The 27,801-nt window shown below is 25.8% G+C and overlaps 1 protein-coding gene across 4 annotated transcripts in view; it reads left to right on the top strand.

The window, feature by feature from the left end:
* LOC129611159 (myb-like protein Q) overlaps positions 1-27,801 on the top strand; it is a 53,334-nt gene that overhangs the window by 17,125 nt on the left and 8,408 nt on the right. For all 4 annotated transcript variants that reach the window (XM_055524129.1, XM_055524130.1, XM_055524131.1 and 1 more), the window contains one exon: positions 26,807-27,757. In XM_055524129.1, the coding sequence (XP_055380104.1) occupies positions 26,807-27,757 (951 nt within the window). Of the gene's footprint in view, positions 1-26,806; positions 27,758-27,801 lie in introns of those variants that run through there.

Raw genomic sequence — 27,801 nt, forward strand, 5'->3', positions numbered from 1 at the left:
GTGAATAATTCTCGGTTGCAGTTTGGATCACATGAGGTTGTAAAGTTTGCGTTTTACTTGCAATTAAGATGTCAGAGAAATTAATTTTTTTAGAAGATAACAGATTTATTTGTTATTTAAGGATTTCCAACTGATGAAAGAAACTGATTACTTTTGTGTAATCCAATTAAATTATTCGATTTTTATTCAACACCTCTTTTTAGCAAGATTCCAACAAAATTGTAAGAGCTTGTTAGTAAAAGTGCTTATTAGTTTTATTCTGTCCATATACCTTTAAGATATAATGCTGAATTTTTATATACAGATAGATATTTACTAGCAATTTCTTTCTCTTCTAGCAGATTCTAGAAGATTTTTAACTTTGAAATTTATATAAAGCAAAAGTTAATGTCAAAATATCAATGCAAAAATTTATGAATACTTCTTTAAATTTTTTCTCATTTTAAATTTATGCAATGATTTGATATTTTTTGTTGTATTACTTTTTTAATTTATTTTATTTATTAATTTACATTAAAAAATGTTTATTTTTTAAAGCAATTTCATTTCTTCATGGGAAACGTGTACATTACAAACCTGTGGTTTGATTCGAATTTATTTAAAAATGCGAATGCCATGTTATTATTGGAATAATTATGTCATTACACCATTAAATTATAGGTCTTAATATTCATTTACGACTTAGTAACAGTTTTTTCTTAAATATATGCAGCGTATAATGAAACGAAAATTTGTTAGGTTAAAACGTAATCATTGCTTTTTGTACGAATAAAAAAAATTGAAAATCCATTTTGTAAGTTTTGTTGAAAGCGTCAAGATTCTATGGCGTGGACCCCATGTATAAAATCATAACTTCCTTAGGGTGTTATTTAGGTTCCCTTATAGGGTGTTATATATATAATCATTTCTACCCTTGGTTAGAAAAGAAGAAAATGTTTTTCAACCTGTTTTTCAATAGAATTTTGTTAAAAAAGTATTACTGCGAGCTCTAGTGTACTCGTAATACTTTGGACTTGTCATTAAAACAAGAAGCAAGGCATCTACATAAATGAATGCGTGGTGCCTTGTTCTTGTTTCAAAGAGTTCTTATACTCGTATATTGTCAATTTGCATGAGTTAAGCACAAAATTAAAGTTTAACTAAATAAAATTTTTTTTTGCAGACAAATTTTAAATTTTTTTGTAATTTTACGGAATTATATTCAAAACAATTTTCAATAAACATAAATCTTTAATGTACCCGTTTTCAAAACTTCGCTCTTATACCTCATATTAAAAATGACAATCGCGAGTTTTCAGTAATTTTGATATCTCAGTAAGGTTTTAATAACTAGCCCTAAATTTAATAAGTTAATAATAAGACCTTTAATTTAATTTTTTGTCTTACTAGTGGTTTTTGTAGTTACAATCCAAATGACATTTTCATAACAATACAAATGACATTTACATAAAAAAATTAGAATACTAATGACATTTTTCAAAATTAATGCAAAAAATAGTGTAGTATAGAATATAAAAATGTAGTAAAAAAGTACAATTATAGTAAAAATAACAACACTGAAGAAAATAAGATAATCAATTCTCTATTAAAAATAAGTTCTCTCTTAAAAGTAGTTTTTTAAGATTTCTCTCAAAAATAATTTTTTAAGTTCTCTCTCAAAAATTATTTTTTAAAATCTCTAATTCATTAATCTCTCAAGTAGGGCTGCCATGCCACAAACACTAACTTTTAATAATATTTGGTTTCTTAAACGTATTGCAGTACATACTCTATATTAAGCTTTGAAGAAAAAATAAATGAGGAAATTTAACCGAATAAATGAAAATTTAAATCAATGTATTTTACTTCAAGATTCAAATTTTGTAAATAAAATTAGAATTTTTTTATACACGACATTTTCTATTTTGTGTAATGTGTATGGTTAATTCAAATTAAACTTTAATTATTTGGTAGAAGTAAATTTCCTGTAAATTTCAAATTTTGTTAAATAGCACGTTGTTACTATTGGGAAGTCCAAAATATACGGGAGTGGTAAAAAAAAAAAATTCTTCAACTTTGATTTTATATTTATTTTTTTATTTTTTCTTGTTTTTGCGCACTTTAAAAAAAATTTTTTTTCTTATTATTTTGTATTTTTTTTAATGCAGAGTTTTTTCCCTTATATTCCTCCTTGAAATTTCTTATTGTTTGTTTTTTTTTTTTTGTTTTTTTTTAGAAACGGATTTTAAGATTTAGATTAAAAGAATTTTAATATTTGGAAGGGTTCATAAATCATGTTGTAATATACCGAACGAATATACATACAAATATTAGATATGTATGTGTAAATGTATTATGGACATTACGTTTAGTTTTGTTTACGACGGCAAGAAGCGAAACGAAGGGAAAATTCTACACAAACAAATAAATTAAGTTATATTATAGCCATCCAGCTTTCAAATTTACTTCAAATATTCTTAGCTTTATAATTTTACATACATACACAGGTTTGTATATATCGTGCGTATCTTAAAAAATATTTAGATAAATAATGTTATATGAATTTTTATGTGTGTGTAGGGATACAATAAGTTTTATTCTGCTGACGACAAAATGAGAAAAAAAGCTTCGAAGTTTGTGTGTAATTTTTTTACGAAAGAAAAGTTGACAATTTTTTCCCTTAGTTTTTAATAAATTTTTTTTTTCGCGTTCATAGGTCAATATACCGTTATAATATATTTTTTGGATATACATAATTTGATATTTTGGTTGTTTGTTTCTTCTACTTGTTTCGTTTTTTTTTTTTTTTAATTTTTTATACTTTTTCTGATTCATATGTGTGTAGCCATTTCTGGTTCTTGTTATGTAAGTACATACTCGTAACATCGTTCAATAACTATACGGCTCTATTATTGGGTTTCTTGGCAAACTTTTGTGCATGAAATAATTCAACATTCAATTTTGCACATGATTTTAAAGCTATTTTAGATCTATGTCACTTTTTTCAAAATTCTTTCGGAAATAAAAATTTATTTACTTTTTGTACGAATGTATAATTTAGCAAATTTACAGAAACTATTTTTAGTTTCATTCTATAACTTGCCTTTTCTTGAAAGTGAAATTTGATGTTTAATACATAAATTATCTACACTCATTTTACAAATATTGTCGAAAAATACTTAACTAACGAATTCTGCCATTATGTAAACGCTTTGTTAAGCGTTTCGTCGGCTAATCCTTAATGTATGCAGTAATGTTGTTTGTTGAACGTTGAATATATGTATGTATGTGTACAAATTTTCTTAGTAGTGTCAATTTTGTGATAGGGTAGTAGGCACTAATATATATAATATTTTGACGGACTGATCTTTAGTGAAACTCTCAGCAAGATCTTTACAGAAATGTTACGAGTATTACATTCATGATTGATATTTAATTCTTCGATTTGAAAAAAAAATCAAGTTACTCGTATCATATGACAATCATTGTGTTAAATGACTATTAAATAAAATTTATTTTGATTCAATTACTAAAATTACTAAACAACAAATATTGTATTCAACTAAAATACTTTTCCTTTCAACAAGTCAAAATACTGCTTCGAAAATCAATCTCCTACATAATTGAAATTAGTTTCATTCATATATCTACACACTATATAAAACTATTGTTTACATTTAGGATTAGCAAAAAAAAATTGAAAGAAGCATTAGTACTTGAATTAGGCAGTTAAGCAAGTGAGTTAAAGAAAATTATTATATTTTTTAATGACACGACATTTACTTCGTAATTTTTGGGTGTCGAAAATTTGGAAAAATCGATTTTAGATAACGGTAAAATTTGCTGGCCTTTTTTTTTTTTAAGTTTAAATATGGTGTGCCGCGAGAAAAGAAGACCATCATTACTTTTCTGCGTTCGCAAAATTTAAAAAATGTCACAATAAATAATCAAAAAACGAGAAAATAGAGTTGACTTTGTCAACTCTGTGATACCTGTTAGAATTTGTTATCCTATGTGCGAATAAATATGCCATAACTGACTATGGAATAAAATAGACTATGTCTTTAAGTTGCTGTATTACCATATTAATTTATGCAAAATTTCAATACTGTGGCAGCTACCAGAACGAGCCAAGAAATTTTAACGAATTTTAGCAAGCACTTAGGCCCTACTAATGTATCCGCTTGTATTTCATTGCCATAGCTTTTATAATTTCTGAGATATAGCCAAATAACTTTTGAAGTTGTATCGCAGATACCAGAAGGAGCTAAGTAATTTCAACGACTTTTATGAGACACATTGGCCCTACTAATATATTCGTTTGTGTGGAATTGCAATACCACAGCTTTTATAGTTTCTGAGATATAACCAACTAAATTTTGAAGTTGTATGGCACCTACACGAATCAGTACCCCGATCATGTCCAATTTAAAAATGGTTCTGGCACTTGCTACAATAAATCATTTGTGAAAATTTGGTGAACTGAACTCAATTAGTTTTTGAGTTATCGCTGGGATGGACGGACGGACGGACAAAGTTAAATCAACTCAGAATTCGACGCTGATCAAAAACACACATTTGAGTCTATATCTAAGACCGTTATTTCTTAGCGTTACAAACGATAAGGCAAATTTAGTATACCCTTCGAACATACGTTCGTACGGGTATAAAGACATTTTTAGGTCTTTGAGGGGCTATAACTTTTAGAGGAGGGAAGATGTGTTTTAATATTTTAATAATTTATTTATTTTTTTTTATTTTTTGGGAAAAGTGATAATAAGGAGAAAAAATTATTTTCAAACTCAATAGTTTTTAAATCATAACAAGCAAAATGTTTTTATTTTATTTATATATCGAATAATTTTTCATTTCTGTGTAATTGAATTTATTTTTAATAACTAAATATCAACTCTGCTTAAGAAAATAATGTTATAATTAATATAAATATGGTGTTAACTATTAATTGTAATTTGAGAGTAGGATTTAAAAAGCGTTGATAGTTCATTACTTGAGAGTTATATTTAAAAACAAAATAAAAAGTATTTTAAATAAAATCTAAAATTAAATTATTATGGAAAATTTTGATAAAAATCTAATTGTTTCTCTAAATTCTTTATGAACGGAACTGGATTAAATAAAATTTTGAAATGCAACAAAATATTGTAATTAAAATTAATTTAAGAAGTCTAAAAATGTTTTGATTTTCTTTTACTTGTAAGAATAATGTTTCTTAAAAACGAAGTAGCGGAAAAAAAATAATCATTTCATGTCGTCTTCATACAGGTTCAATTAATTTTTTTTTTACAATATTCCTCATAACCAAAATTTCACTGTATTTTTAAGAATTCACATAAAAAAAAGTATGATTTAATTTCATTAGAATCCAATGAAATGAAATTGATCCGGAAATCAAATTTAGTCTGTTTGATTATATACCGTATCAGCAATTTTCACTTCTGCGTCTTTTTGATATACAAAATAAATTTGTTTAATGATTAGAGTTTTCGTATTTATATCATTCAATTTCAAATATTGTACTTACATTTTGAAAAATCGTAAATTCTAGCCAAAAAAAAATAATCAAATAGCAGTATATAGAAAGCAAAAACTGATAAAATGAACAGGAAACTCATTATAAGGATTCAAATGAACGAATTTTTGTACATTAAAAATTGCGTTTTATTAATATTTTTTCGTTTTTTATACCCGTACGAACGTATTTTTGGAGTGTATACTAAATTTTCCTTCCCGTTTGTAACGCTAAGAAATAATGGTCTGAGATATAGACTCAAGCATATGTTTTTGATCAGCGTTGAATTCTGAGTCGAATTAGTTTTGTCTGCTCGTCTGTACGTTTGTCCGTCCGTCCGTCCGCCCATCCGTCCGTTATAACGATAACTCAAACATTAAGTGAGTTAAGTGCACCAAATTTTGACAAATGATTTATTATAGTAAATGCCAGCAGTCTTTTTTAATTGGTTATTATCGAGGTACTGTGATATTGAAATTTCGCACAGGCGAATATATTAGTAAGCCCTATCTGGTAGCAGTCACACAACTTAAATAATAGTTTGGATAGTTTAGTTTAGTTTCACAATGCTAAAATTCTTTATAAATTAATATGATAATACGGCTACTTAAAACCATAGTCTGTCCCATAGTCAGCTACGGGATATTTACTCGCAGACAGGATAATAAATTCGTACGGGTATCACAGAGTTGACATGGTGAAATCTTTTTTTTCGTTTTATTTTAAGTTCCTCTTTTTTTTACGTATGTATGTAATGTGTTCAATGTACATAACACATGTAAGTATGTACATTGTACAAATTTTAAACAAAGTAACAATAAAAAATACTTATTTTTTGTTTTTAAACAAAGTCAGTAAAGAGAGTAATCAGGAAAAAAAGAAAAGGCATAGCAATAATGACAGCATAAAATCGAAAGAAAAAAGAAAATGAAAAATAAGGAAGGACCATCAAGGAGATTTCGCCACTTGACTTTCTACTTCATTTGAATGGTTATTGTCGAAATTATTTGAAACATTTTTCGACTCAACTTCTTGTTTTACTGTTTTATTCGCTTTCTGTTTTTGGATTTTTATATTTCACATTTTTTTTTGACAAATATTCAATTTATTCAGCAAGGATAAGGTGTTGTTCCTTTATTATTATTTCATTTTCATTTCATATAATTTTGTTTTTGTTTTTTTAATTTTTATTCTGTTCTATTTTATTTCGTCATATTATGGTGATATTTTCAGCGTTTTGGAATTTTTTTATTCAAGTTCATTTTTTTTCGCTGGTGCTTTGTTTTGTTGTTATTTTTATTTACTGTGGGTCTTATGCTATGATGCTTTAATATGTAGTCCTTTTTTCTCATTCAAGTATTAAAGTGGAAAAAAAAATAACAAGGAAGAAAGCGTAATAAAAAAGAAAAGTAGAAAAACTACTAACTGAACGAACTGTTTTGTCCTTTATTATTCATATCAAATGGAATGGAATGGATATAACTTCTTGCGAGAATTATCTTAAAAGAAAAGAAAAACAAAAATATAAGAAGAAGAAAGAATATTTTTTTAACATGAAAATATCTGTCCTTTTCAGAAAAGAAGCGCATATTGTAAAGTGAGAAAAACGCTTTTTTTTGGAAAAAAAACGAAAAGAAAAGCAAAGGATAACTTAAAATGGAACTAAAAAATTTACGCAGAAATTCTTTAAATGTTGGAAAATTCTTATTTTTCTTACTTTTTTTTATTTTTGTTTATTTATTTTGTTTTATTTTGTGTTCTATTATGCTTGCTGTTCATTTAATTTTTCATTAGACGCATCATTTAGAGTCCTTAAAAATAAAAACAAGACAAAGAAGGAAAATAAAAAAGAAAGAAATTGAATTTTATCTTGTTTAAACTTAACATTATATGAGTATAAAATGAAAACATTTTTCGCGTATTATTACCCGCCACCCAGTTTGATATCTACTATCAAATAAAACATAACATTAGTAGAATATTAAATTAAACGTCTGCTAAAAAATGAAATTTTTGTCTATGAGGAAGTTTACGACATTAATATTATTTTATATCGTTTTAATAATAATTATATGATAAAAATATTTTTATTGTATTTGTTGGAAATATAGAAATAATATAGAAATATTCAATTACTTATATTAATAAATGAAAAACCAAAATTTTATGATTAAATATCAATCAAAATAGTTGCAAGTAACATTCGACGTTTAAAATACGACGGAATTAATACAAGTTTCTAATTTTAGTTTGGTTTTTTTTTATAATAATTAGAATTTAAATGATAAATAACTATTATTGTTTTGTCGAAAAATTTGGATATTTTTTGTTTTCATCTCTCGCCCTTAAGAACGTCTTTTTTTTTTAAGTGTGGTTAGCTGTTATGGATATGTCCCGACATGATAAAAAAAATAAATTTGGACGGGATCAGTACAAAAGGGTATTAGTTAAAAACTGGTTCTCTTTATATACATATATGTATGTAGCTATTTGTTAATTTGCGAATAAAAAATAGAAAAAAACTGAAAAATGTTATAACTTATTTCACAATGAATGTCTTATGACTTTACTGAATGTAATTTTTGGAAATTTGTTTTAAACACTTCTTTACAATTTTAAGGACACTAATAAGGTTTTAGTTAATATACATAAAAAAATGCGAATTTGGCTCTTAGTAGAGCTTCATTTTGTGCCGTCAGAATTATATGAAAAGTTCGTCAGCAACTTCTGGTAATAACAAGAGCTCAAATTTTAAAATTCAAGAAATTTCATCAATTCGTTCCGTAGATATGGCAAAAACTATAAAATCGGTCCCCAGATCAATTTCCGGGCCCTGATATTTCCAAAACATTTAAGATTCATTATTTTAACTGAAATTGGTTGATTATTTTTCGTTACATACACGAAAATGTATATTTGGTCCGTAGTAAACGTTCAGTTGACACTTGATTTCTTCTAAAAGTTAAGACTTTCCGCGTACGGTTGAATGAAGCTTATATATGAAATTTCAAGAAAATCTGTTGAATATTTTCTTCATAATCAATACTATGTTGTATATTTTCTTCATAATTTTACGCTTCTCTACCATCTAGAAGTGGGTTCCTACCGAAAACTCGATGTACAAAATATTTTGCCATCACATGACCTACCTTGTTGTATACACAATGCTAATAATCAATACTATGTTGTATATTTTCTTCATAATTTTACGCTTCCCTACCATGGAGAAGTGGGTTCCTACCGAAAACTCGATGTACAAAATATTTTGCCATCACATGACCTACCTTGTTGTATACACAATGCGGTCGGTAAAAATATATGGCGGTCAACCATAATTTTCTAATTCATCTCGAAAATTTTCCATCGGTCCTTCACTTAATTACTTTCATTTTCCATTCTTAAATTTATACGTCAAGCTGTGAAAATTTTTAATAAATTATGAAAAGTTCATCAATATCGAGAACTAAAATTTAAAAAAAAAAAATAGCCGAAATAATAAAAAATTTAGGTAACAAAAGTTATCATCATTCAATTTTTCAGGCAAAATAAAAACAAAGAAAAAAGGGAAAAATAATGAAGTAAAGTGGGATACGATTCCTCATTATAAAGAAGTATTGTGTATGTAAGTACCACCAAAAGTGTAAAACAAAAATAAAAAATAAACATAAACAAGGAAAGAATAAAGGAAAAGCACAATGAAATAATTTAAATAAAACATAAACTAACTTCCTTTTTCTTTTAGAATACCGAAGAGAACGATTAATATGTTCATTCAAAATTATAATATTCGCACACATACATATATGAATGTGTACGCTGAACTAGCGTTACCATATTGGTTTCACAGAAAATCTGAAAAATTTCGTTAAAAAATCTGGCAGCGTAGAAAAAACAAGCTGGCATAAAATCTGATAAATAAACAAACTTAAATATAACAAATTTAACCACATTTTTTGTTGATTATTATAGAGGTGTTGATTTATTTTATATAAATATTACTTTATATTTATATGAGAAATCAATTTATTTCCAAAAATGCCTAATATAATGTTCTCGTCTAATATAATGCCTAATTTTCGAATTGAATTTATTTTACATATTTTTTATTAAATATGAAATTATAACAGGTATATTGTTGTTTTAAATCTTTACATAATAATATTACATTTAGTATGTCTGTTTATATTTTTGGTTTTTTTGCTATTTAAAACAGAAAAAGTTCGTTTTGCATTTGCTTTCCAATTCCCAAAACATGAAATTTTTGTGTAATGAATGATATGAAAATCGTGAGTAAACTTAAAGTTTTTTATTTTTTAATGCCTGATGATGCGAAAAATCTGGCATTTTGGTAAGAAATGTGGTCCTCTTTAAAAAATCTGAAAAATCAGATAAACCTGGCTATATGGGAACGCTTCGTGAAGTATATATGTATATTAACGAACTGTTTATGCATATACTTATGTGAATGTATATAAATATGTATTGGTTTATAATACATAAAATTAATACATTGGTTTATAATAATGTAATTTTTGAATGTAACGTTGATTGCATATATTTAGGCGATTTTTTTTATTTGGAATTATAAAAAGAAAAAGAAACGAAAGGAACCCCCAGAAAACGGCTCTTCAAAATTGTTGCTCCTCAATTTTTATATTTCTGTTTATCTTTTTTCCTTTCTTGCTTTTTTTTGCCATAATTTTTTGTTTTTTATACTTTTTTTCAAACATGAATATGTAGAAATAAAAAAAAACAAAGATTCGTATTAAATTGTACATAAATACATATATGTATATTATTGAATATGCGTGTTTATATTATATATATTATGTACATAGACACAAGCATAAGCTTTCAATAAGAGGATTTTCATATTCTTATGCAGATAAGAATGAATTTCAGTTTCTTATTATCTATTATGTATTAAGGTTGAGTTGTTTATATATAACTATGTAGGTATGTGTATTAATATACCAAAATGTATAATAGTGTTCATATTGATATATATGTATATATAAATATATTCATACACTTTTATTTTTTCAGTACAAAAAGAGCAATTCACATGCATACTTACTTATAAAGAATAGAAAATAAACACGCATTTCGCAAGGTTAAAAAGGCAACTGACGAGTAAACTATATTTGTGCATATGATATATATATATATATACGTAATTATGTGTTAAGAAAAGCATCTAAACTTTTATGTTAATATGGCAGTATGTAATGTAAAATATGTGTATTTATAGATATTCAAGAAATTGGGAAGTTAAAATGCTTTTACATACAATTTGAGATTATTTGAAGCTTGAGAATTTAAGATGAGCTGATGGGACGCGAATTTTTATTTTTATTATTTTCTTTTTTAGTGTTTTTATTTTGTTATTTTTATTACCATTCTATATATGTGTATATTTCTTTAAGTTTCAGTGTTATTTATTTAGGGGGTTGGATGGGCGATGTTGATGTTGTTGGTGATGATAAAAATGAGGATGATGCTGATGATGATGATAACATTGAAGTCATACGCGGCAATTCACAATGAGAGAAATGAAAATTTTTAAATAAAAATTGTTTTTCATCTTTTTTTACTTTTATTTTGTTTGATTTCAATTATATTTAGGTTTAGTAGGTAACCAAGAGATAAGGTTTCCACCTATAGTGAAAAATTAAGAACAAAATTTTTTTTTTTTTTTTTGTAATCAAGTTCCGATGTAATTTTAGACTTGCGATGTCATTTTTAAAATAATAACAAACTCATTTAAGGAAAAGTAAGTTTTTTGTTTTATGCAGTAAGTTTTTGTTTTATGCAGTATAGTTAAAAGATTTAGCATTATGAATTCAATTCTGTTTTTAAATTTGCTAAGTAAATACTGTAGCAGATTGAAAAGGGGAAGCTAGAATTTTTGGAAAAATCTTTCAGTAAACTCTTGTATTTTAAAAGCTCATTTAAGAGGCAAATTAACATTTTAACTTCCTATAATTCTTATAGCCCTAAATCATTTATGTGTGATTTACTTAAAATATCGAGTTTATCAGTTTCATCCATTTAGAAATTAAAGTTTTCATCGCCAAAAATACTTGAGTAAAAGTTTCATATTATAGACTATGTAATATTATAAAGTACGAATTAATTGTTTGTTTCACGTTTTCATGACAAAGGCTTAATTCTGTTATTATATATGTAATTGACTATTGATAGATTTTGAATCAAAAGGATGAGTTATTATTTTGGAGTAAAATTTATTGAAATTAAATTTTAATAATGCATAAAATAGATAGGTGGCAACCTCTTTGCATGTAATATGCGATATACGATAAGTTTTGGCTGGTACATTTTGTTAAGCTGTTCTATTTAAAATTGCGTGTACATTGGCACTTTTCACTTCTGCTTATTTTTAGACTCTTATTGTAATAAGTATATGCTCTTTTATATATGAATAATTTTTTCGCTTTCTTTTAGAGCTATTCTTTTTCATTTTATGTTGATGAAGCCACTATACGAGATATTTTAACAACTCTAGAGTGTAATAGAAATAAAACCAGATAAAACGAACATATTTTTTATATACAGTCACAGAATAAAAATAATAAAAATAATAAAGAGAATCAACAAAGCAAAGAGAAAATAAAAAAAAAAAACATGAAAACTTTTCTTATTAAATCCCATGCGTTTTTTTTTACAGTTACTTTTTCAAATGGTTAAAATTGTTGGTTGGCTTTTTTTATTTACTATGTATATGTATATATTTTTTTTTTGTGAAAAAGTAAAATTGTATTTAAATAATTTTTTTACTTACTTAAACATCTTTTTTTTTTTTTTGTATAATACTTAGTTGTATATATTAATATAAATAAACACTATGCCCCAAAATATGCAATATAATTTTAAATGAAATTTTCAAATAATGAAAATTATTTAGCGAGAAAAACGCAAAAAAAAAAAAAAAAATAAAAAACTGTTTGACTTTAAACATGATTTCCTTTTATATTCTATTTGGGAACATTGGTTTTTTTTTATTTTTAATAAAAAAATTCCTTAAATTTTAAAAGGTTTGAGCTGGGAATTTCTCTTATTTTGAGAATTTTTCTATATAGAATTAACATTAAAGTTACTTAAGATCACGCAGATAGCATTTTAAAAAGTTTTTTCTTTGCTATATTATAATTTTAAATACAATATTATTTATATATGATAATGTAAATTTTTTATTGTATCGTATATTTGGAAAATATATACTTAATAGTAACATTCATTGTTATTTATTAATATTATCAACTAGATAATATGAAAATTTTTATATTACCATGAGATAAATAAAAATTCCTCGTTTGTGATTAAGAATTTTGAACAAAAATTAAATTTAAAAGTATAAAATAATTCAACTGATTTAACAAAATAAGTAAAATAACCAAATAAATAACGAGTTTATATTAAAGAAATTTTAATACCTTTCAAAATTTTATTATTTATTAGTGGTTTTTATTTAAAGAAGATAACGGTACTCAGGTCTAAGTTTCAATTTCAATTTGAGCTTTAATTTCACTTGGTATGTGTAATTTTTTGATTATATACAATTTTAAGAATATGTAAAAATAAGAAAAGTTTATCTTTGTTTTGCAACCATGCCAATCTATTTTAACAAATATGAGCGAAACCAATATAAAATTATAATTATAGATAATAAAAATAGAAATTAAAACATTTAAAGTAAATTTATTTAATTATAACAGAAATAAAAAAAAACAGGCTGGTTAATAAATTACTTCGAATGTCTGAAAGAAACGTAAAAGCATAAAATAAATTTGTTTTCAACCTTAATTCATTTTATTTTATACAAAAGAAATAAACAGCAAAATTTATATTCGCCTTGTATTGTAAAAATAAACAAAATGCCGCTAATATAAAATTTAATTTCAAAAAAATTCCATTTTATATTTTTCAATGCGAAACTGAGAGTTGTATAATAGCAACCTCTTATTATGTATCTCCTTGCACATGTAAGTACTCGTATCATGTACAAGAGGAATCCTTGAATTTCAAAAGCTCTTTAACAACAAATAATTGACTTTTGGATGTAGAGTGAAGGAAGAGTCTAGTTGTCTTTTATATCTATAAAATTGTATGTCAATGAAACAGAAGGAGTGAGCTTTGTGCGTTCCTCGAATTGGCTTTGTAAAATATAAACAAGCCTATATAAATGTTAATCTTAGAAATTTTTTGATTAAATAACAAACCAATAACTTCAAAATTATATAAAAATAATCCGTATAACAAAAATCTTGCTGTAGTATTAAGCACTTCTGATAAAAACTTAAAATTACAAAAATTTTCTGATAAATGTATTAACTTTGCCAATAAGTGGTTTAATTGGAATTTTAACATTCAATCAAATAAGATATGAATGAGACGTTTAACAATAAGACACATTTACATAAAAATTTTCATTAAAGTTATTTAAGAATTTTTTAAAAAATTTGATTTTCTTTAAATTTTAGGAAATATATTTTTAATAAAATTTATTTTGAATGTAATCTTCCTTCTTTTGGCAAATTTGTTTTGCAGACCTCAAATAAAACTCAAAAATTTATTTATATAAAAATATTTTTAGGTATTTTTAGATGCAAATAACTTAAAACATATTAGGACGGTGATTTCTGTTTCTTCATATAAACGCTATATATTTTTTTAAAAATCATAATAAGAGGAAAATGAGAGATGCTTTTTCTACGCGGTGGCCTTATATTTACCAGGGCAGTGTTATGACAATTACTTTATTTTTGTTGTTTTTTATAATTTCTTTTTAAATCCAATTTCTTATTCAAAAATTTTCCTCTGTACTTCAATACCCACTACACTTCTATTTGGAAGGCAGGAAAGGATGATTGCGTTAAAATAGAATTTTTTTAAATGCCTTTTTCAAACGAATGTACCAACCGATTTTTTTTAAGCTTGATATATTAAATTTAAACGAGAGTTGAAATATTAAATTTAAATAGAGTTGACCGTGTCAACTCTGTGATACCCGTGCGAATTTGTTATCCTATGTGCGAGTAAATATGACATTGATGAATACGGGACTTTAACTAACCGTTTGAGTGCGGTTATATGCTAAAACTGCAGGAAGCGCGATAGCGCTCTTTTTGCTTTATGCCAAAATTGCAGTGATAGCGCTCCTATTTATTGTATCATTTTGGTTACATTAGCGGTATGTACAGTTTTTTCGTACAATATAATATTTTTTTTGTTTTTTTAATCGTACAACCATTATTTATACAGTCACCGCAATTTATACAGTATTATTGACAACATCGAAAAGGAATGGTTGATGCATAGAAATAATGCATATAGGCCACCTATAGAACCTACTTCAAGCAACAAATTTGCTCTTGAAAAGCTACCGGGACGAAATTTAAGGCGGTGTGTAGAATATAGTAACAAACAGGGTAGAGGAGTTAGCAGATCAAACCTAATTTGCTCTATTTGTAAAAGAGGGCTTCATGCGCTTTGTGCAGCAAACCATTCTTGCAAGGAAAATTTGTAAATTTCAATTTTCTTATTGTTTTCAAAGAAGTAAATAAAAGACAATTTAAATGTATAAACGCTATTTCTTATGTTTTTTATTTAAAAATACAATATTTATGATCTAATTATTTAACTACGTTTGTGAATTTTTTTTATATATACCCAAGTACTACTGCGTTTTTGGCATATATCCACAAAATTTGTGCCGCACTCAAACGGTTAAGTTATCGTATTACCATAATAATTTATGCAAAATTTCAGTACTGTGTTTATCTAACTAATATCGAACTTGTTTTGGCTGCTACCAGAAATAGCCAAGCAATTTCAACGACTTTTATCAAACAAATTGGCTGTACCAATATATTTGCTTGTGTGAATTTTCAATATCACAGCTTGTATAGTTTCTGAGATATAACCAAATAAATTTTGAAGTTGTATGGCAGCTACCCTAACTAGTACGTCGATCATATCCAATTTAAATAGGGTTCTGGCATTTACTATAATCAATCATTTGACAAACCGACGGGCGGACAGATAAAGCTACGGGCGGACCATACACTTGTGTCTATATCTCAGACCATTATTTCTTGGCGTTACAAACGTAAGGGCAAATTTAGTATACTATTCGAACATATGTTCATACGGTTATAAAAAATATGTAGAATTAGCAGAGCTTAAAATATTAATTAACTTCCTTCACAAAAATAATTTCCGACTATATCAAGTCTATACACTCGATAGAAATTCGGAATTTATTTTCGATTATATATGGCATTAGTCCTACATTATAATTTGATTTTTTGAATTACGTTTTACGAAAAAATTTGCAAAATGAAATTTCTAAAATGAAAAACTTTTTATTGATTTAAAATTTATATTTCCGTATATTTTTAAGTAGTTCATGTTAATTGAAAATTAAAAAATATTTTAAATTTACAAATTGTTTTAAATTTAAATTTTATTTTAATTATATTTTTTTTTTAATTGCAGGTGAGATAATTTAGATTGCTTTATTGATGTTAATTGAATTTAAGTTTTGATTTGGAAGTGGTAAGTCTTATGTTTAACCAATAATATTCTTCAGCTTGCTATGCAAGGTTTTTTGAAATGTTTTCATTAACAAAGTTCTAGAGACTGTTATTCTGAATCAGCTTGTTATGTATATCATTCATAGCAAAATCAGTTATCATTTTAGGTAGAAAGTTCCTAATATCAAATATTTTTTTTGGTCATTTAGTTCCCAACAAATTGATTTCTTTTTTAAATTCTCGATTTTTGATAATTGATATTCATTATTCTTATATTCATAAAAATTTGATTTTAAAACTTTTTGAATTTTAATCGAGCGTTTTGTAATACAAAGGTCTTTAATACAAAGTCAGGTCTTTAATACAAAGTCAGACGTTAAATCTAAGTAATAATTTAAATTAATTGTATTTAAATTGGATGCGATCGAAGTAGTTGTTCCAGTAGCTGCCCTACAACTTCAAAAGTTATTAAGCTACATCTCAGAAATTGAATATTTATTGAATTCAGAAATTAGTGAATATAATATTAAAATTTCACTTTAGCAAATATATATATATGGAAGCTACCATAAAATTTCAATAGTTATTTGGTCATATCTTAGAAACTACTTAAAGTAAAGTACTGAAATTTAATATTATAGATATGGTAATATTTTCGGTAAAAGCTGTTTAGATATCATGAGCACTTATCATAGCTCATATAACTTCGAAAGTTATTCCCAGCTAAGAAATTGTAGAAGCTATAACTAAGAAATTTCTTGCAAATAAGTATGTTATTGGAGCTCTTATGTGTGATAAAAGTCGTTGAAATTTATTGATTCCTTGAAAAAACCGCTATACAGCTTAAATAGTTCAGTAACTGTTGGGATAACAGAAATTTTGTATAAATTAATACAGTAATACGGCAAGTATTCTCTTTATACATAATGTTATTTCATAAAAAAGTACTACAAAATTTGAACAAAAATTTGAAGTTATTGTGAACTACAATTGTTATTGAGAAACATGTTTGAGGACCCAAATTCCAAGGTAGTTTCTAAGGGCTCTAAAAAATAAAAAATCAATTTTTTGTGTTTAGATTCTTCAATAAATTTGATATTGATTTTGACTTCAGATATGTTGTCTTTTGAATAGATGTTTCAAAATCTTAATTGTTTAAGCAATCTAGTAATTTGCTTTAATTACCTATCATACATTATTCAATTTTCACTTAATTCACTTTTCCTGCAACATTTCAACAAAATATTTTTACAACACCAAAAATGAAATTTACAAGACAATTTTGAGTTCGGTAATGTAAAATGATAAAAATATTCTGGCACAATAAACTATACATACGTTACTAGATAGAAGATAAACAGAAAAAAACAATCAATAAAAAGAGAGAAAAGAAAAGGACCAGAAAAGTGAATGTGTTTCTGGTTAGTCATAAGTTTGCTATTACAAATCTTCGCTAACATCACCGTAATAATTTGTGTTATGTTGTTGATTTTCAATGACAATTGTAATGATCATCATCAATATCACGAAGCTTACTTAAATAGTACGTTATTTCTTTTATTTTGTTTTCTCTTGAAGGGAACCTCTTAACACAATTTAAACATTAATAAGAAAAGCATAGTAACAATAATATTTTTTTATTTTTCTCTATTATTTTGCATTTTTCGTCATTTTTGTTTTTGGTCGTTTCACACGGTTTTAAACGTTTATTGTACGAATAAGGACCATTAAAGTATATACATACAAATAGATTTATCTATAAATATGTTTGTAATTTATTTACGTGTAGGTTTACAAATATACTGTTTAACATTGTTCGTACTTTTCTCTTTAGTAGATGATTTGTCTACGTAGGAAACCTTAAAATAATAACAGAGCAGAACAAGAAAAAGAAAAGTTGAATGAAAATTTCTGGATTAGCAATATTATAATGCCTGATTTGCTATTGGTGAAATCATTCCTTTTTGATGAATACACGGCTATTTATATGACCATGGAGAGATGAAATGAAAGAATTTTATAGATTCAAATAATTTTCATAATAATTCTAATAATATTTTGTTTGCGTGTATTTGATGTTAAAGAAAAGTGTTTTTTTTTTGGTTTTTAAGCAAAAGGTTTTTCAATAAAAAAATATTGAATATGTATAGGTTTCGCAACCGTAATATTTTTGAGTTCCTAGTGAAATTAAAAAATTTAAGTTTTTATCTTATAATTAAGAGAGAGGAAAATATATTCATCAAACATTAGAATAGAATATTGAGTTATAAATAACAATAATTGAAAATATATTTTTTTAATAATTTAAATATTTTAATAATTGAAAATCGGTTGTAACCGATTTTAAGCACTTATTTGAGTGGCGTGTTAAAAATTATGTTTAGGTACCGCAAACTTAAAAAAGGCTTAGAATCACTGTTCCGACACTCGTAAATAGTTTATTTCGACACAGAAAATTTCTTCACCTTCCTCCACTTCTTTGTTATCACCCTCCAAGTTGATAATAAATAATTTTTCAGTCCCTTATAAGTTTTCGAAACTGGCAGGTTCTTCGAATTTTTATAAAAGTAAGAGGCAAAAAGTCTTGTCATCAAGAAAGAGAATTACTCGTATTTATTTAATTCAATCTTATAAGCAGTCACTTTCGAGGATTGTGCTAATGTTTCTTTTACAAATTTTCGTCTCATGCTGACCGATTGCATGAAAATATTTTGGTATAATACGTCAATCAAAAGTTTTTTTGTTAGTATAGTAGTTTCATTAGTTCAAGGTTCTTCTTTAAAAATCGTTAGTTTAAGTCGAATTTATTAAAATAAAACTTTATGTCATTTTCCAAAGTTAAAATTGGAAATGTATACATATTGGAAAACTCTTCAGAAGTTCCAATTTGTTTAAATCTAACATTTCAAGCTTAGAGAATGGTGAAAACATTTTTCTTAAATAAGTTTTCTGTTAATGTCACTATTGTTCTGAATAATTTTGAATGTGTTTTTTCTATCATACAAAAAAATATGAAAGCAAAAGTAACTGCTGTGTCAAATTGTGATATTCCCATAATTTTTGTGCTGTAACAGCAAATTTTTAAGAATAAAATAATAATAACAATCATATCAGGATAAAATTATATTTCTATTCATTTTTATGTTGTTGTTTTTCCGGAAATATTGGGTATCAAATTGTATTTTGGATTTTTTCGTTCTTGTGGTATTCAATTTTGAAGAATTTTTGCTAAGTTGCTTTTTGGTTTCTATATTTTATCTCTAATAAAAATTTCAAATCAAACAATCACAGTTTTATTGTTATTTATTGACACTAAATGAAATAAAAATAGAAATTTTTGAAAAATGATAAAGCAAACGTAGAGTTCGACTGAAATTCTCCTTATTAAGGTAAAAATTAATTGACTTTTCTTTACAATCAGATAAAAAACTGTAATTAAAAAATCTAATTAACGAGAAAACTTAAATACAATATATACGATACTGGCATTATTGAATTAAATCCAATTTGGTAGGGATTTTTTCTTGAAATACCCTATCTATGAAATTCTTACCTACATATATATTATATCGTAATCTTTATCGTAAAAAATATTACTTCTGCCTCTGACCTGGTTTTTATAAGATCTCCACAAATCACATTTATAAATTTTTACGAAGTACTTCGATCGGGTCAACTTCGTTATAATTCGTATGATTTTTTAAATTTAATTTCCATTGAAATAATTTCTTTAGTTTTATAAAAACTTCAATAAATAGGAGGTCCTTTTTACTTGCTTATTTTTTTTTTGTTGTTTATTTTCATATATAATACGGGAAATGGGCAATTAAAGGCACTTACAGGTATTATGTTATAGGTATTATAGTTTATTAAATACATTTGCAGATATTAAATGTACTTAAACCGGCCTATATAACGAGTAGTCGATCAATTCAACAATCATTGCTTTGGATAACTACACCGAAAGTTTTACGTTTGTTTTCTATTGTGTGAAATATTTGTCTTAAAAATATATGCAAAAAGGAAAAAAATAAAATTACAAAATCAGCAAACATAAAAGGACAGTGAAAATGTTATTTTCATTATTTCTATACAAACCATAAAAAGAAAATGAGAAATTTTGCTCGCTCTACTTGAAGGCTCGCAGTGATTCTATCATAATTTCTCATTATAGTTTTCCGTTTTTTCCAATAGATTTTTCCATACTTTTAAATATTTTAGAATTTTCGTTTTGAAATTATATATATGTATATTTTATATATATCTAATATATAAATAATATATATTGGATTTTTATACAGCTATATGGGACAGATTTGTACTGCATGTTTGGGAAATTTTGTATAATAGTTTTTGTGTGTTGTATAGTTTTTATAAGTTTTTGCTCTTCCCATAGTACAAACTACATAATGTATCTATTATTAAAGAAGTCTTACATTTATAGTCACCTATATTTCGTTAGTCGTGTTACTTGACGTGATATGGGTTGTTATTAAAAAATTTTGTAATTTCCTGAATAAAGCCAATTCAGACATTTGAAACCCCATACTGAAAACCAATATACTTTTCAATGATACCCTCACCTAGAATAACGTGGCCAACGGAATATGGCTGAATCTTTCGATGTGTTTCATATTCTGATATATTCACTTTGCAAATTTTTCATATTTTTTTTTTGAACAAATCGTTTTGTGAATTTTATTATAAGAACAAATTTATTAATAAAATGTAAAAATTAAACTTAGTTTTGCATTTTTATATGAAAAAACGATTTGTGGTTGATGGCGGTTAACCGTGAATTCATAAATGTTATATCATGAAACGGACACTTAAGTTATTGTAGTGTTGTGTTCATATTTCATATGTATGAAATTATTTATCTGTATTTACATTGTATTTGCATACATATATTATATGAATATTTCATAGTTTTTTCTAATTTTCTCAATGAAATATGTGTATATATTGGAATGACTAAATATTGACAATGAAATATGTGTAAGAAGGAATGACTAAATATTGCATACTTTCAGGATGAACAATATTTTTATAGGAGAATTTTTTTTCCTTATCAAGTTTGTTTGTTACGAGTATTTTCATAATAGAGTAATAAAAAAGTAAAACTCATTTAGATTTTCATTCTTCTGTAATCAGTAAAGAGAGAAAAAAATAAAAAAAAACTTTAAGTAATAAATTGGAAAATTTTGTACCGGACTATCCACGCACTAACACAAAAAAAAAGAGTAAAAAAAACAAAGAAAAAAAAGAAAAAAAAAAAAAAAAAAAACAAATATTAAAATTTTTTTTTGTCATAATTTTTTTTTAGATCTTAAAAAAAATCCCATTTAAAAAAGTTTTATTTTTTCAATCCCTCAGGGATTCGGTAATTTTATTCTTTTTAAATATTATTTCAAAATTAAGAGGAAAAAATACAAGCGAAAAAAAAAATAGAAAAAAATGGCGATTCACTCGCCATTGGAGAAAAAAAAGTGTATTAATTTTATATTTTTTTTTTTACTTTGTTTGAAAAAAAAATATAAAAACAAAACAAAAAATAAAAGGAAAGTTCGTCCTTTTTATGTCCTTTTCGTTTTTTTTGTGTTTATTATTTGGTTGGTATTCATTCAATCCGTCATTTCTATACCGTCCTTGAAAAGTCCTTTTTGTTTTTTTTTTAAGTTAAAATTATTATTTGATTTTTTTTCTTATTTTCTTTGATGGAATAGAAAAACCATAAGAACAAAATGAACGAATATATAAAACAAAAAAGAGCAAAAAAAATTATCTTTATTGTTATTATGTCAATTTGTATAGGTAAAATTTTATTATTTCTCTGAAGAAATGGGGAAAAACGGCTGCCGTATTACAGAATATTTTTAATAAATTTCAAAATATTTATTTATATAACTTATTTTTCATTTTATATACCTATTACATGTAATAACAATGTTACTCTATTTAGTTGTTTTGATATTTTCTAATGGATATTTAAGATGTACTCGTAAAAGTAAATAATCGCTAATATAGTCGGAGCAAAAAAATTTGAAAAATTGATGCGTTTTTTTTGTTTGTTTTTTTACTTTTATATAAATTTAACATTACATTTTTCAGGTATTTTAATTATTGACTCTCGTATCAGTTAGAATAAAGTTTTTATTATGAGACAAATTTTTTAAATATCCTTTTGCTTACTGTTTATTTTAAGGAAAGTACATAATATTCAAATTTACATACAAGACAATTTCATAAGAGATAAGACAATTTCGCGATATATAGTGCTACTTATACTATATTTGTAGCGCAGTTAAATTATATATGAACTGTTTTTACAGAATAGTCAAAAATGTATTGTGTACTTTTCTGGTTATGTTTTTACAGTGTTGCGTTTTGCAGTTATCGTTTTGTAGTATTGCGTTTTTAAAATCTCTATTATATTAATATAATAGAGCTGAGCGGCTCATTTGCAAAAAAAGATCTTGTATATATTTATTTGTATATATTGCTCTGTCTACTAAAAAAACGAAGAATATAATTAAATGATAATAACTTCTTAAGGAAATTGTTGTTCTCACACTTTGTGCAATCTTTTTTTATATTTAAATCGTCTAAGATTTTTAAAAAAACCTATAAGTTAGAAAAAGAAAAAAAATACAAATATCGTGCGGAGTACACTCTTGATACTCTTAAACGGTATTTTTCATAAAACTTTTCAATACAGGATTATAAATTTGAGCAGCCAATCGTATACCAAAATTTATCAAATGTTAAATAAAAACAATAAAAATTAAATTTGTTTGCATAAATACCAAAAAGTGCAATTATTGACGCCCAGGCACAACTCTTGACATGGCTCAACAATACGATTATTGACACCTAAATATAGCTATTGACATTATAGAAATGTACAAATATTGACATATCTTTATGAAAAAATAATAGAAAATGCAATTTAAATAAAAATAATAGCTTTATCGCAATAGTTGCAATACACTTAAGGTATCTGTTATAGGAATTAAAGTTTATCATTAAGTTCATCAAGTATAAACTAAAATAAGTAAACTATAAATTAAATTAATAAAGCAATAGAAATTTGTTGGAAAAAATATACATATTTGAAAAGCAATTTGTAAATTTTAAGCTATTTTATACAACCAGGACAAGTAGATAGAAGAAGGTGTGCTGGGTTAGTTTAATCTTAAGATTTATTTCCAGGCTATTATAAGATTTATTTTCAGGTTTCACAAATCTCAATCTGGAAAAAGGAAAATGCATTTTCAATGCACTAATTCAACAGTTGCTATATTGTTACCGAAATTGGATCAAACACCCTCTTATAAGCTTACATAGTACATAATGATTAAATAATGACTACATGCATAAAAAGTAATTCTTTCATAAATTCTTGCAACATTTTTTTACGTAATAGTAAAATGTTCTGGAAAGTGAAAAAACGAATATATATGCACTCAAATCTAATCTCAAAAATCGGGTATATTGCAAATTTTGACAATTATTTCAAAAGTTATATAAAACAAAGTTTCTTAGTAGCTCTTCCATTGGTTAAGTTATTTGCAAAATGTGCTTTTTTTAGCTGGTGCCAATAATTGTTTCTTTATAGTAAGCACCCATGCCAATAATAGGAATTCAGCAAAAATTCGATCAATCGTTGATACCGACAGGGTTCCTAGAAATAGTTTATTTACACTTTCTTACAATGGAGAAATGCGTTCCCACAGAATCTCATTGTATACCGACCGCATTGTATATGGAATGTTAAAATTATGGAAATTAAACTACATTTAATGAGATATTCGAATTTATCTAATATTAGAAAGATTAGTGAATTTAGAAGCTATAAATACATACATATGTATGTATTTATTATTTTGTCTTTAACCAATAATTGGTTTTGTAATTGCATAATTACAGTTTCTTTTATTTGCTTTAAATATTTGTTTATTGTTTTATTGAACTGCGTACAGATACTAAATTAATGAAATTGCTGCGAAAAAATTTCAGTAAAAACTGCAATTGATAAAGGGAGTTCTTCAATATTAAATCGGATATTAATTTAATGCGTCTGCGCATATAACACATTAAGAAAAATTTTGAGGTTAATTTAAAATAAAAAAATGTTTGTTTTTTTTACATATTTTTATTACAAAATTTTCTAAATTGCAATGGACAGTTTTTTTTTCTGATTATTGAAATTCAAATGTATTTTAATAAAATACAATAATTTATGTGATAACATTTGATTATTATTTTGAATTTTAATCACAACAGGAAATGCGAACTTTAATAAAATAGGCGTATTACAAAATACTAAATACATATAGGTGATCGGATAAAATATTTATAATAAATAAAATGAAAATCAACTTCCATTTTATGTTTTCTTCCTGGTTGATTATGAAATGAAGACAAGAAAAAATACTTTGTTTTTTTCTTATATATGTACATACATATATATAAAAACTTTTGGTGATTACAAGGAATATTCAGAAGTTTTTTTGTATAATAGAAACTTACCTTTAGTTGTGTGAACATTTTATGTATTACGTTTTGTTTTGTTGGGCTTTAGATTTTTATAAAATAAGAAGAAAAGATACGATTTAAACGCAAACAAGGGACTAATATGAATTAGATATATAAACACATATCTACAACTTCATATTTTTGTAATATGCTATAGAAATTCACATTATTGTTGAAATTATAACAACAAAGCAAAAAAAAAATAACAACAGAAAAAACAAAAAAGTCAGGAAAAAAGGTAGCCGAAGGATATTTTACCGTTATCTTCCATTTTTTCAAATACTATGTGTACTCCAAAGTTCAAATGAGAAAAGAAATTTGAAGAAAAAAAAAGGGAAAAAAAGTTTACTTAAAAAATTAAGTGAATTTCTCATTTGTAATTTTATTTCTTTTCTTAAAAAAAAAAATGGAATTTTTTTTCACTTAATGTGGGCAACCATTTGTGTTCATTTATTTCTGAACTGCAATAACGCGAATTTTTGATATAAAAAGCTTTGGTGTAGTTAACCGAAGAGCGTAAGCTTAATTTTCTTCATATCCAGAATTATGTAAGTTAATGTAATACTTGGTATGAATTAGAAAAATGAGGTATGCACGTATACTTGCTTAATTGACTGAAAATATTTTAAATTCTATTAACAAAATATTTTGTTAAAATTTTCGAACGGCACTGTAAATAACAACCCATACACAAAAATATTATTCTTCCACACGTAAAATTATCCGTTAAAATATTTATAATAAAAATTTCATAAATCTTTCAATTTTCAACATCTCTTTCCGAATTACGTAGTTTTTCGTTTTTAGTTTGTACACAGGCCTTACTATGTAAATCAATTTTCGTGAAACGTTTTTCAAATTCATAAAAATGGTAGTGTTGCTAAAATGAATTTGCATGGTAAGTACTAGCTTTTCATTTCTGCAAATACGAAAATCGAATAATATAGTAAGGCCCCAGAATTAAATATACTCAAATGTTTATATTTTTCACTGTACTCAATTTTTCATCTTTACTTAAAATGAACGTCAAATATCACGTTAATTTTTAAGTTTTGCTTCTTATAGCCTGATTTATTAACTAGACATGATGAAGCTATCATTGTTTCACTTATATTTTTCGTTTCCCTCTTTATACCTATAAACTACCATATTTGTATTGAGTTCAATGTCAAATTTTATATATTATATATTATACAAAGTATTGTGTCCTGATCGCCAAAAGTACCAGTGGTGAATTATACCGATTGTCAGAGTAAAATGCTTCGCTAAGAATTAGAAGGATTGCCCAATATGTGACTTATTAAAGTTGAATATTATCTATGTATATCCTTAAAAAGTAGGGTCAGGTGATTCGAAAGTATTCGCTCGCACTTCGCATTCCGTATTTTTATTTATTTATATTCTTCTTTTTGTGCTTGCATTTTTTTTTAGATCTGCAAAGCGCGAAAAAAGTTTTGTAATTTACAAAAATAAAATTAAAAAAATATATATATTTTCTTTTTTAAAACGAATAAAAAACTAATTTCGTAAAAAAATAATATCCAATAAAAAAAAAGTATAAGGTAGGAGAAAGAAATCTTTCTTAGTCTTTTTTTTAACAAAAACTTTAATAATTTTTTTTTAATTTTCTACTCATAATTAAATCGCACATACTTTGTAAGAAATAAGTAATAAACGAACGAACCATAACAAAAATAAACAGGTTGCAAGGAAAAGAGGAAACAGCGAATTTCACCTTAAGAGTTTCATTTTTTTAACATGGTTTTTGTTTCTCCCAAATAAGAAAACTTCAAGAGCTTTAAGTGGAAAACTTTGTTTTTCTTTTTTATGTTATTTTTTTCTTTTTGTTACATCTTCGCGTTTTGGTTTTACTTTTAAGATTATTTCTGATGGCATTCTTTTTAATAACTTAAAAATATTTCTTAAGATCTTGTCCAAGAAATTCAATAAAGCTGGGAAATTCAAACATCTTTTCATTTTATCCAAAGTATGTACAAAAATATGAAAACAAAAAGGTGATTATATGCAAATTCAATTTTTCAGAATTCTTTCAAATCTTTATTTAGCTCTTGTATTGGTTTTTGTTATTTTTTTTTATTAAGTTCATTTACATATTTTATTTTTTAATTAAAAATTAAATTCTAAACTACAAAAACAAAAGTTAAATAATGCACATATTTTTTTTATTAATCTTTACTCATAGGGATTGTTGAGAACAGCAGAACAATTGAAAATCAAAGGCTTATGTGAAACAGCTGAAACAACCGATGAAAACTCAACTGATACAACAACAAATACAACCATAACGGTGCCACAAGAAACTTTATTACACACACAATCTCAAATCCTAACTGGCAATCTAGTATCCCAAAATTCCTTACAAACAAATTCTTCCCAATCGACGTTAAATAGTGTCATAAATCATAGTCAAAGTCAACAAATATTAAGTGCAACAACAACAACTGGACAACCAACATTATTTTCCATAGCATCATCAATACCAACTACAACTACAACACAGTCATTAACTACAACACAAACGACAGCGCAACGTAAAGCGCGTGTTAGAAAACGATCTAAATCACCGGTTATTCTAACAACAACTGATTCAACTTCAACTACATCAACAGCACAGCAACAAGCTACAGCAGCTGCAATACAACAAGCAGTACAACAGCAGGCAATTGTTATTGCAACAGCAACAGGAACTCAAGCATTTAGTAATTCATCATCAATTGTAACATTAAATCCAAATACAGGTACAATAACAACGATACCAAGTGGTACCGGTAGTATAATAACAGTACCAGCAAGTAGTAGCTGTAATACATTAGCGGTAACAGGTCAAACAAATCAAAATTCTGATACGTCATCAGGCGGTAGTACGCAACAACAAACGCAGCAGCCCCAACAAATTGTTGTAGCTACATCTAGTGGTAATACTATAGGAACAATTGTAACTGGTGGATCAAGTGCATCAACGGTATCTGGAACAGCGACTGTAGTTAATGCAAAAGCGACAAAAGTTTGTAAAACTGAGTTAGCAACAAGTAATGGAAGTGGCGTTGTTACGCCAGGTACAATAGTAACACAAATAGTTGTAGCACGTGACAGTAAAGATAGTAAAAGTATGACCAGTTTAGGAATGGGAATGGTAAGTTTTTAATTTTGTAAACGATTTAAAGGATTTGAATTTTT

This window comes from Condylostylus longicornis, unplaced genomic scaffold (genome assembly GCF_029603195.1).
Source record: "Condylostylus longicornis isolate FDR11 unplaced genomic scaffold, ASM2960319v2 ptg000048l, whole genome shotgun sequence".
Lineage (NCBI taxonomy): Eukaryota > Metazoa > Arthropoda > Insecta > Diptera > Dolichopodidae > Condylostylus > Condylostylus longicornis.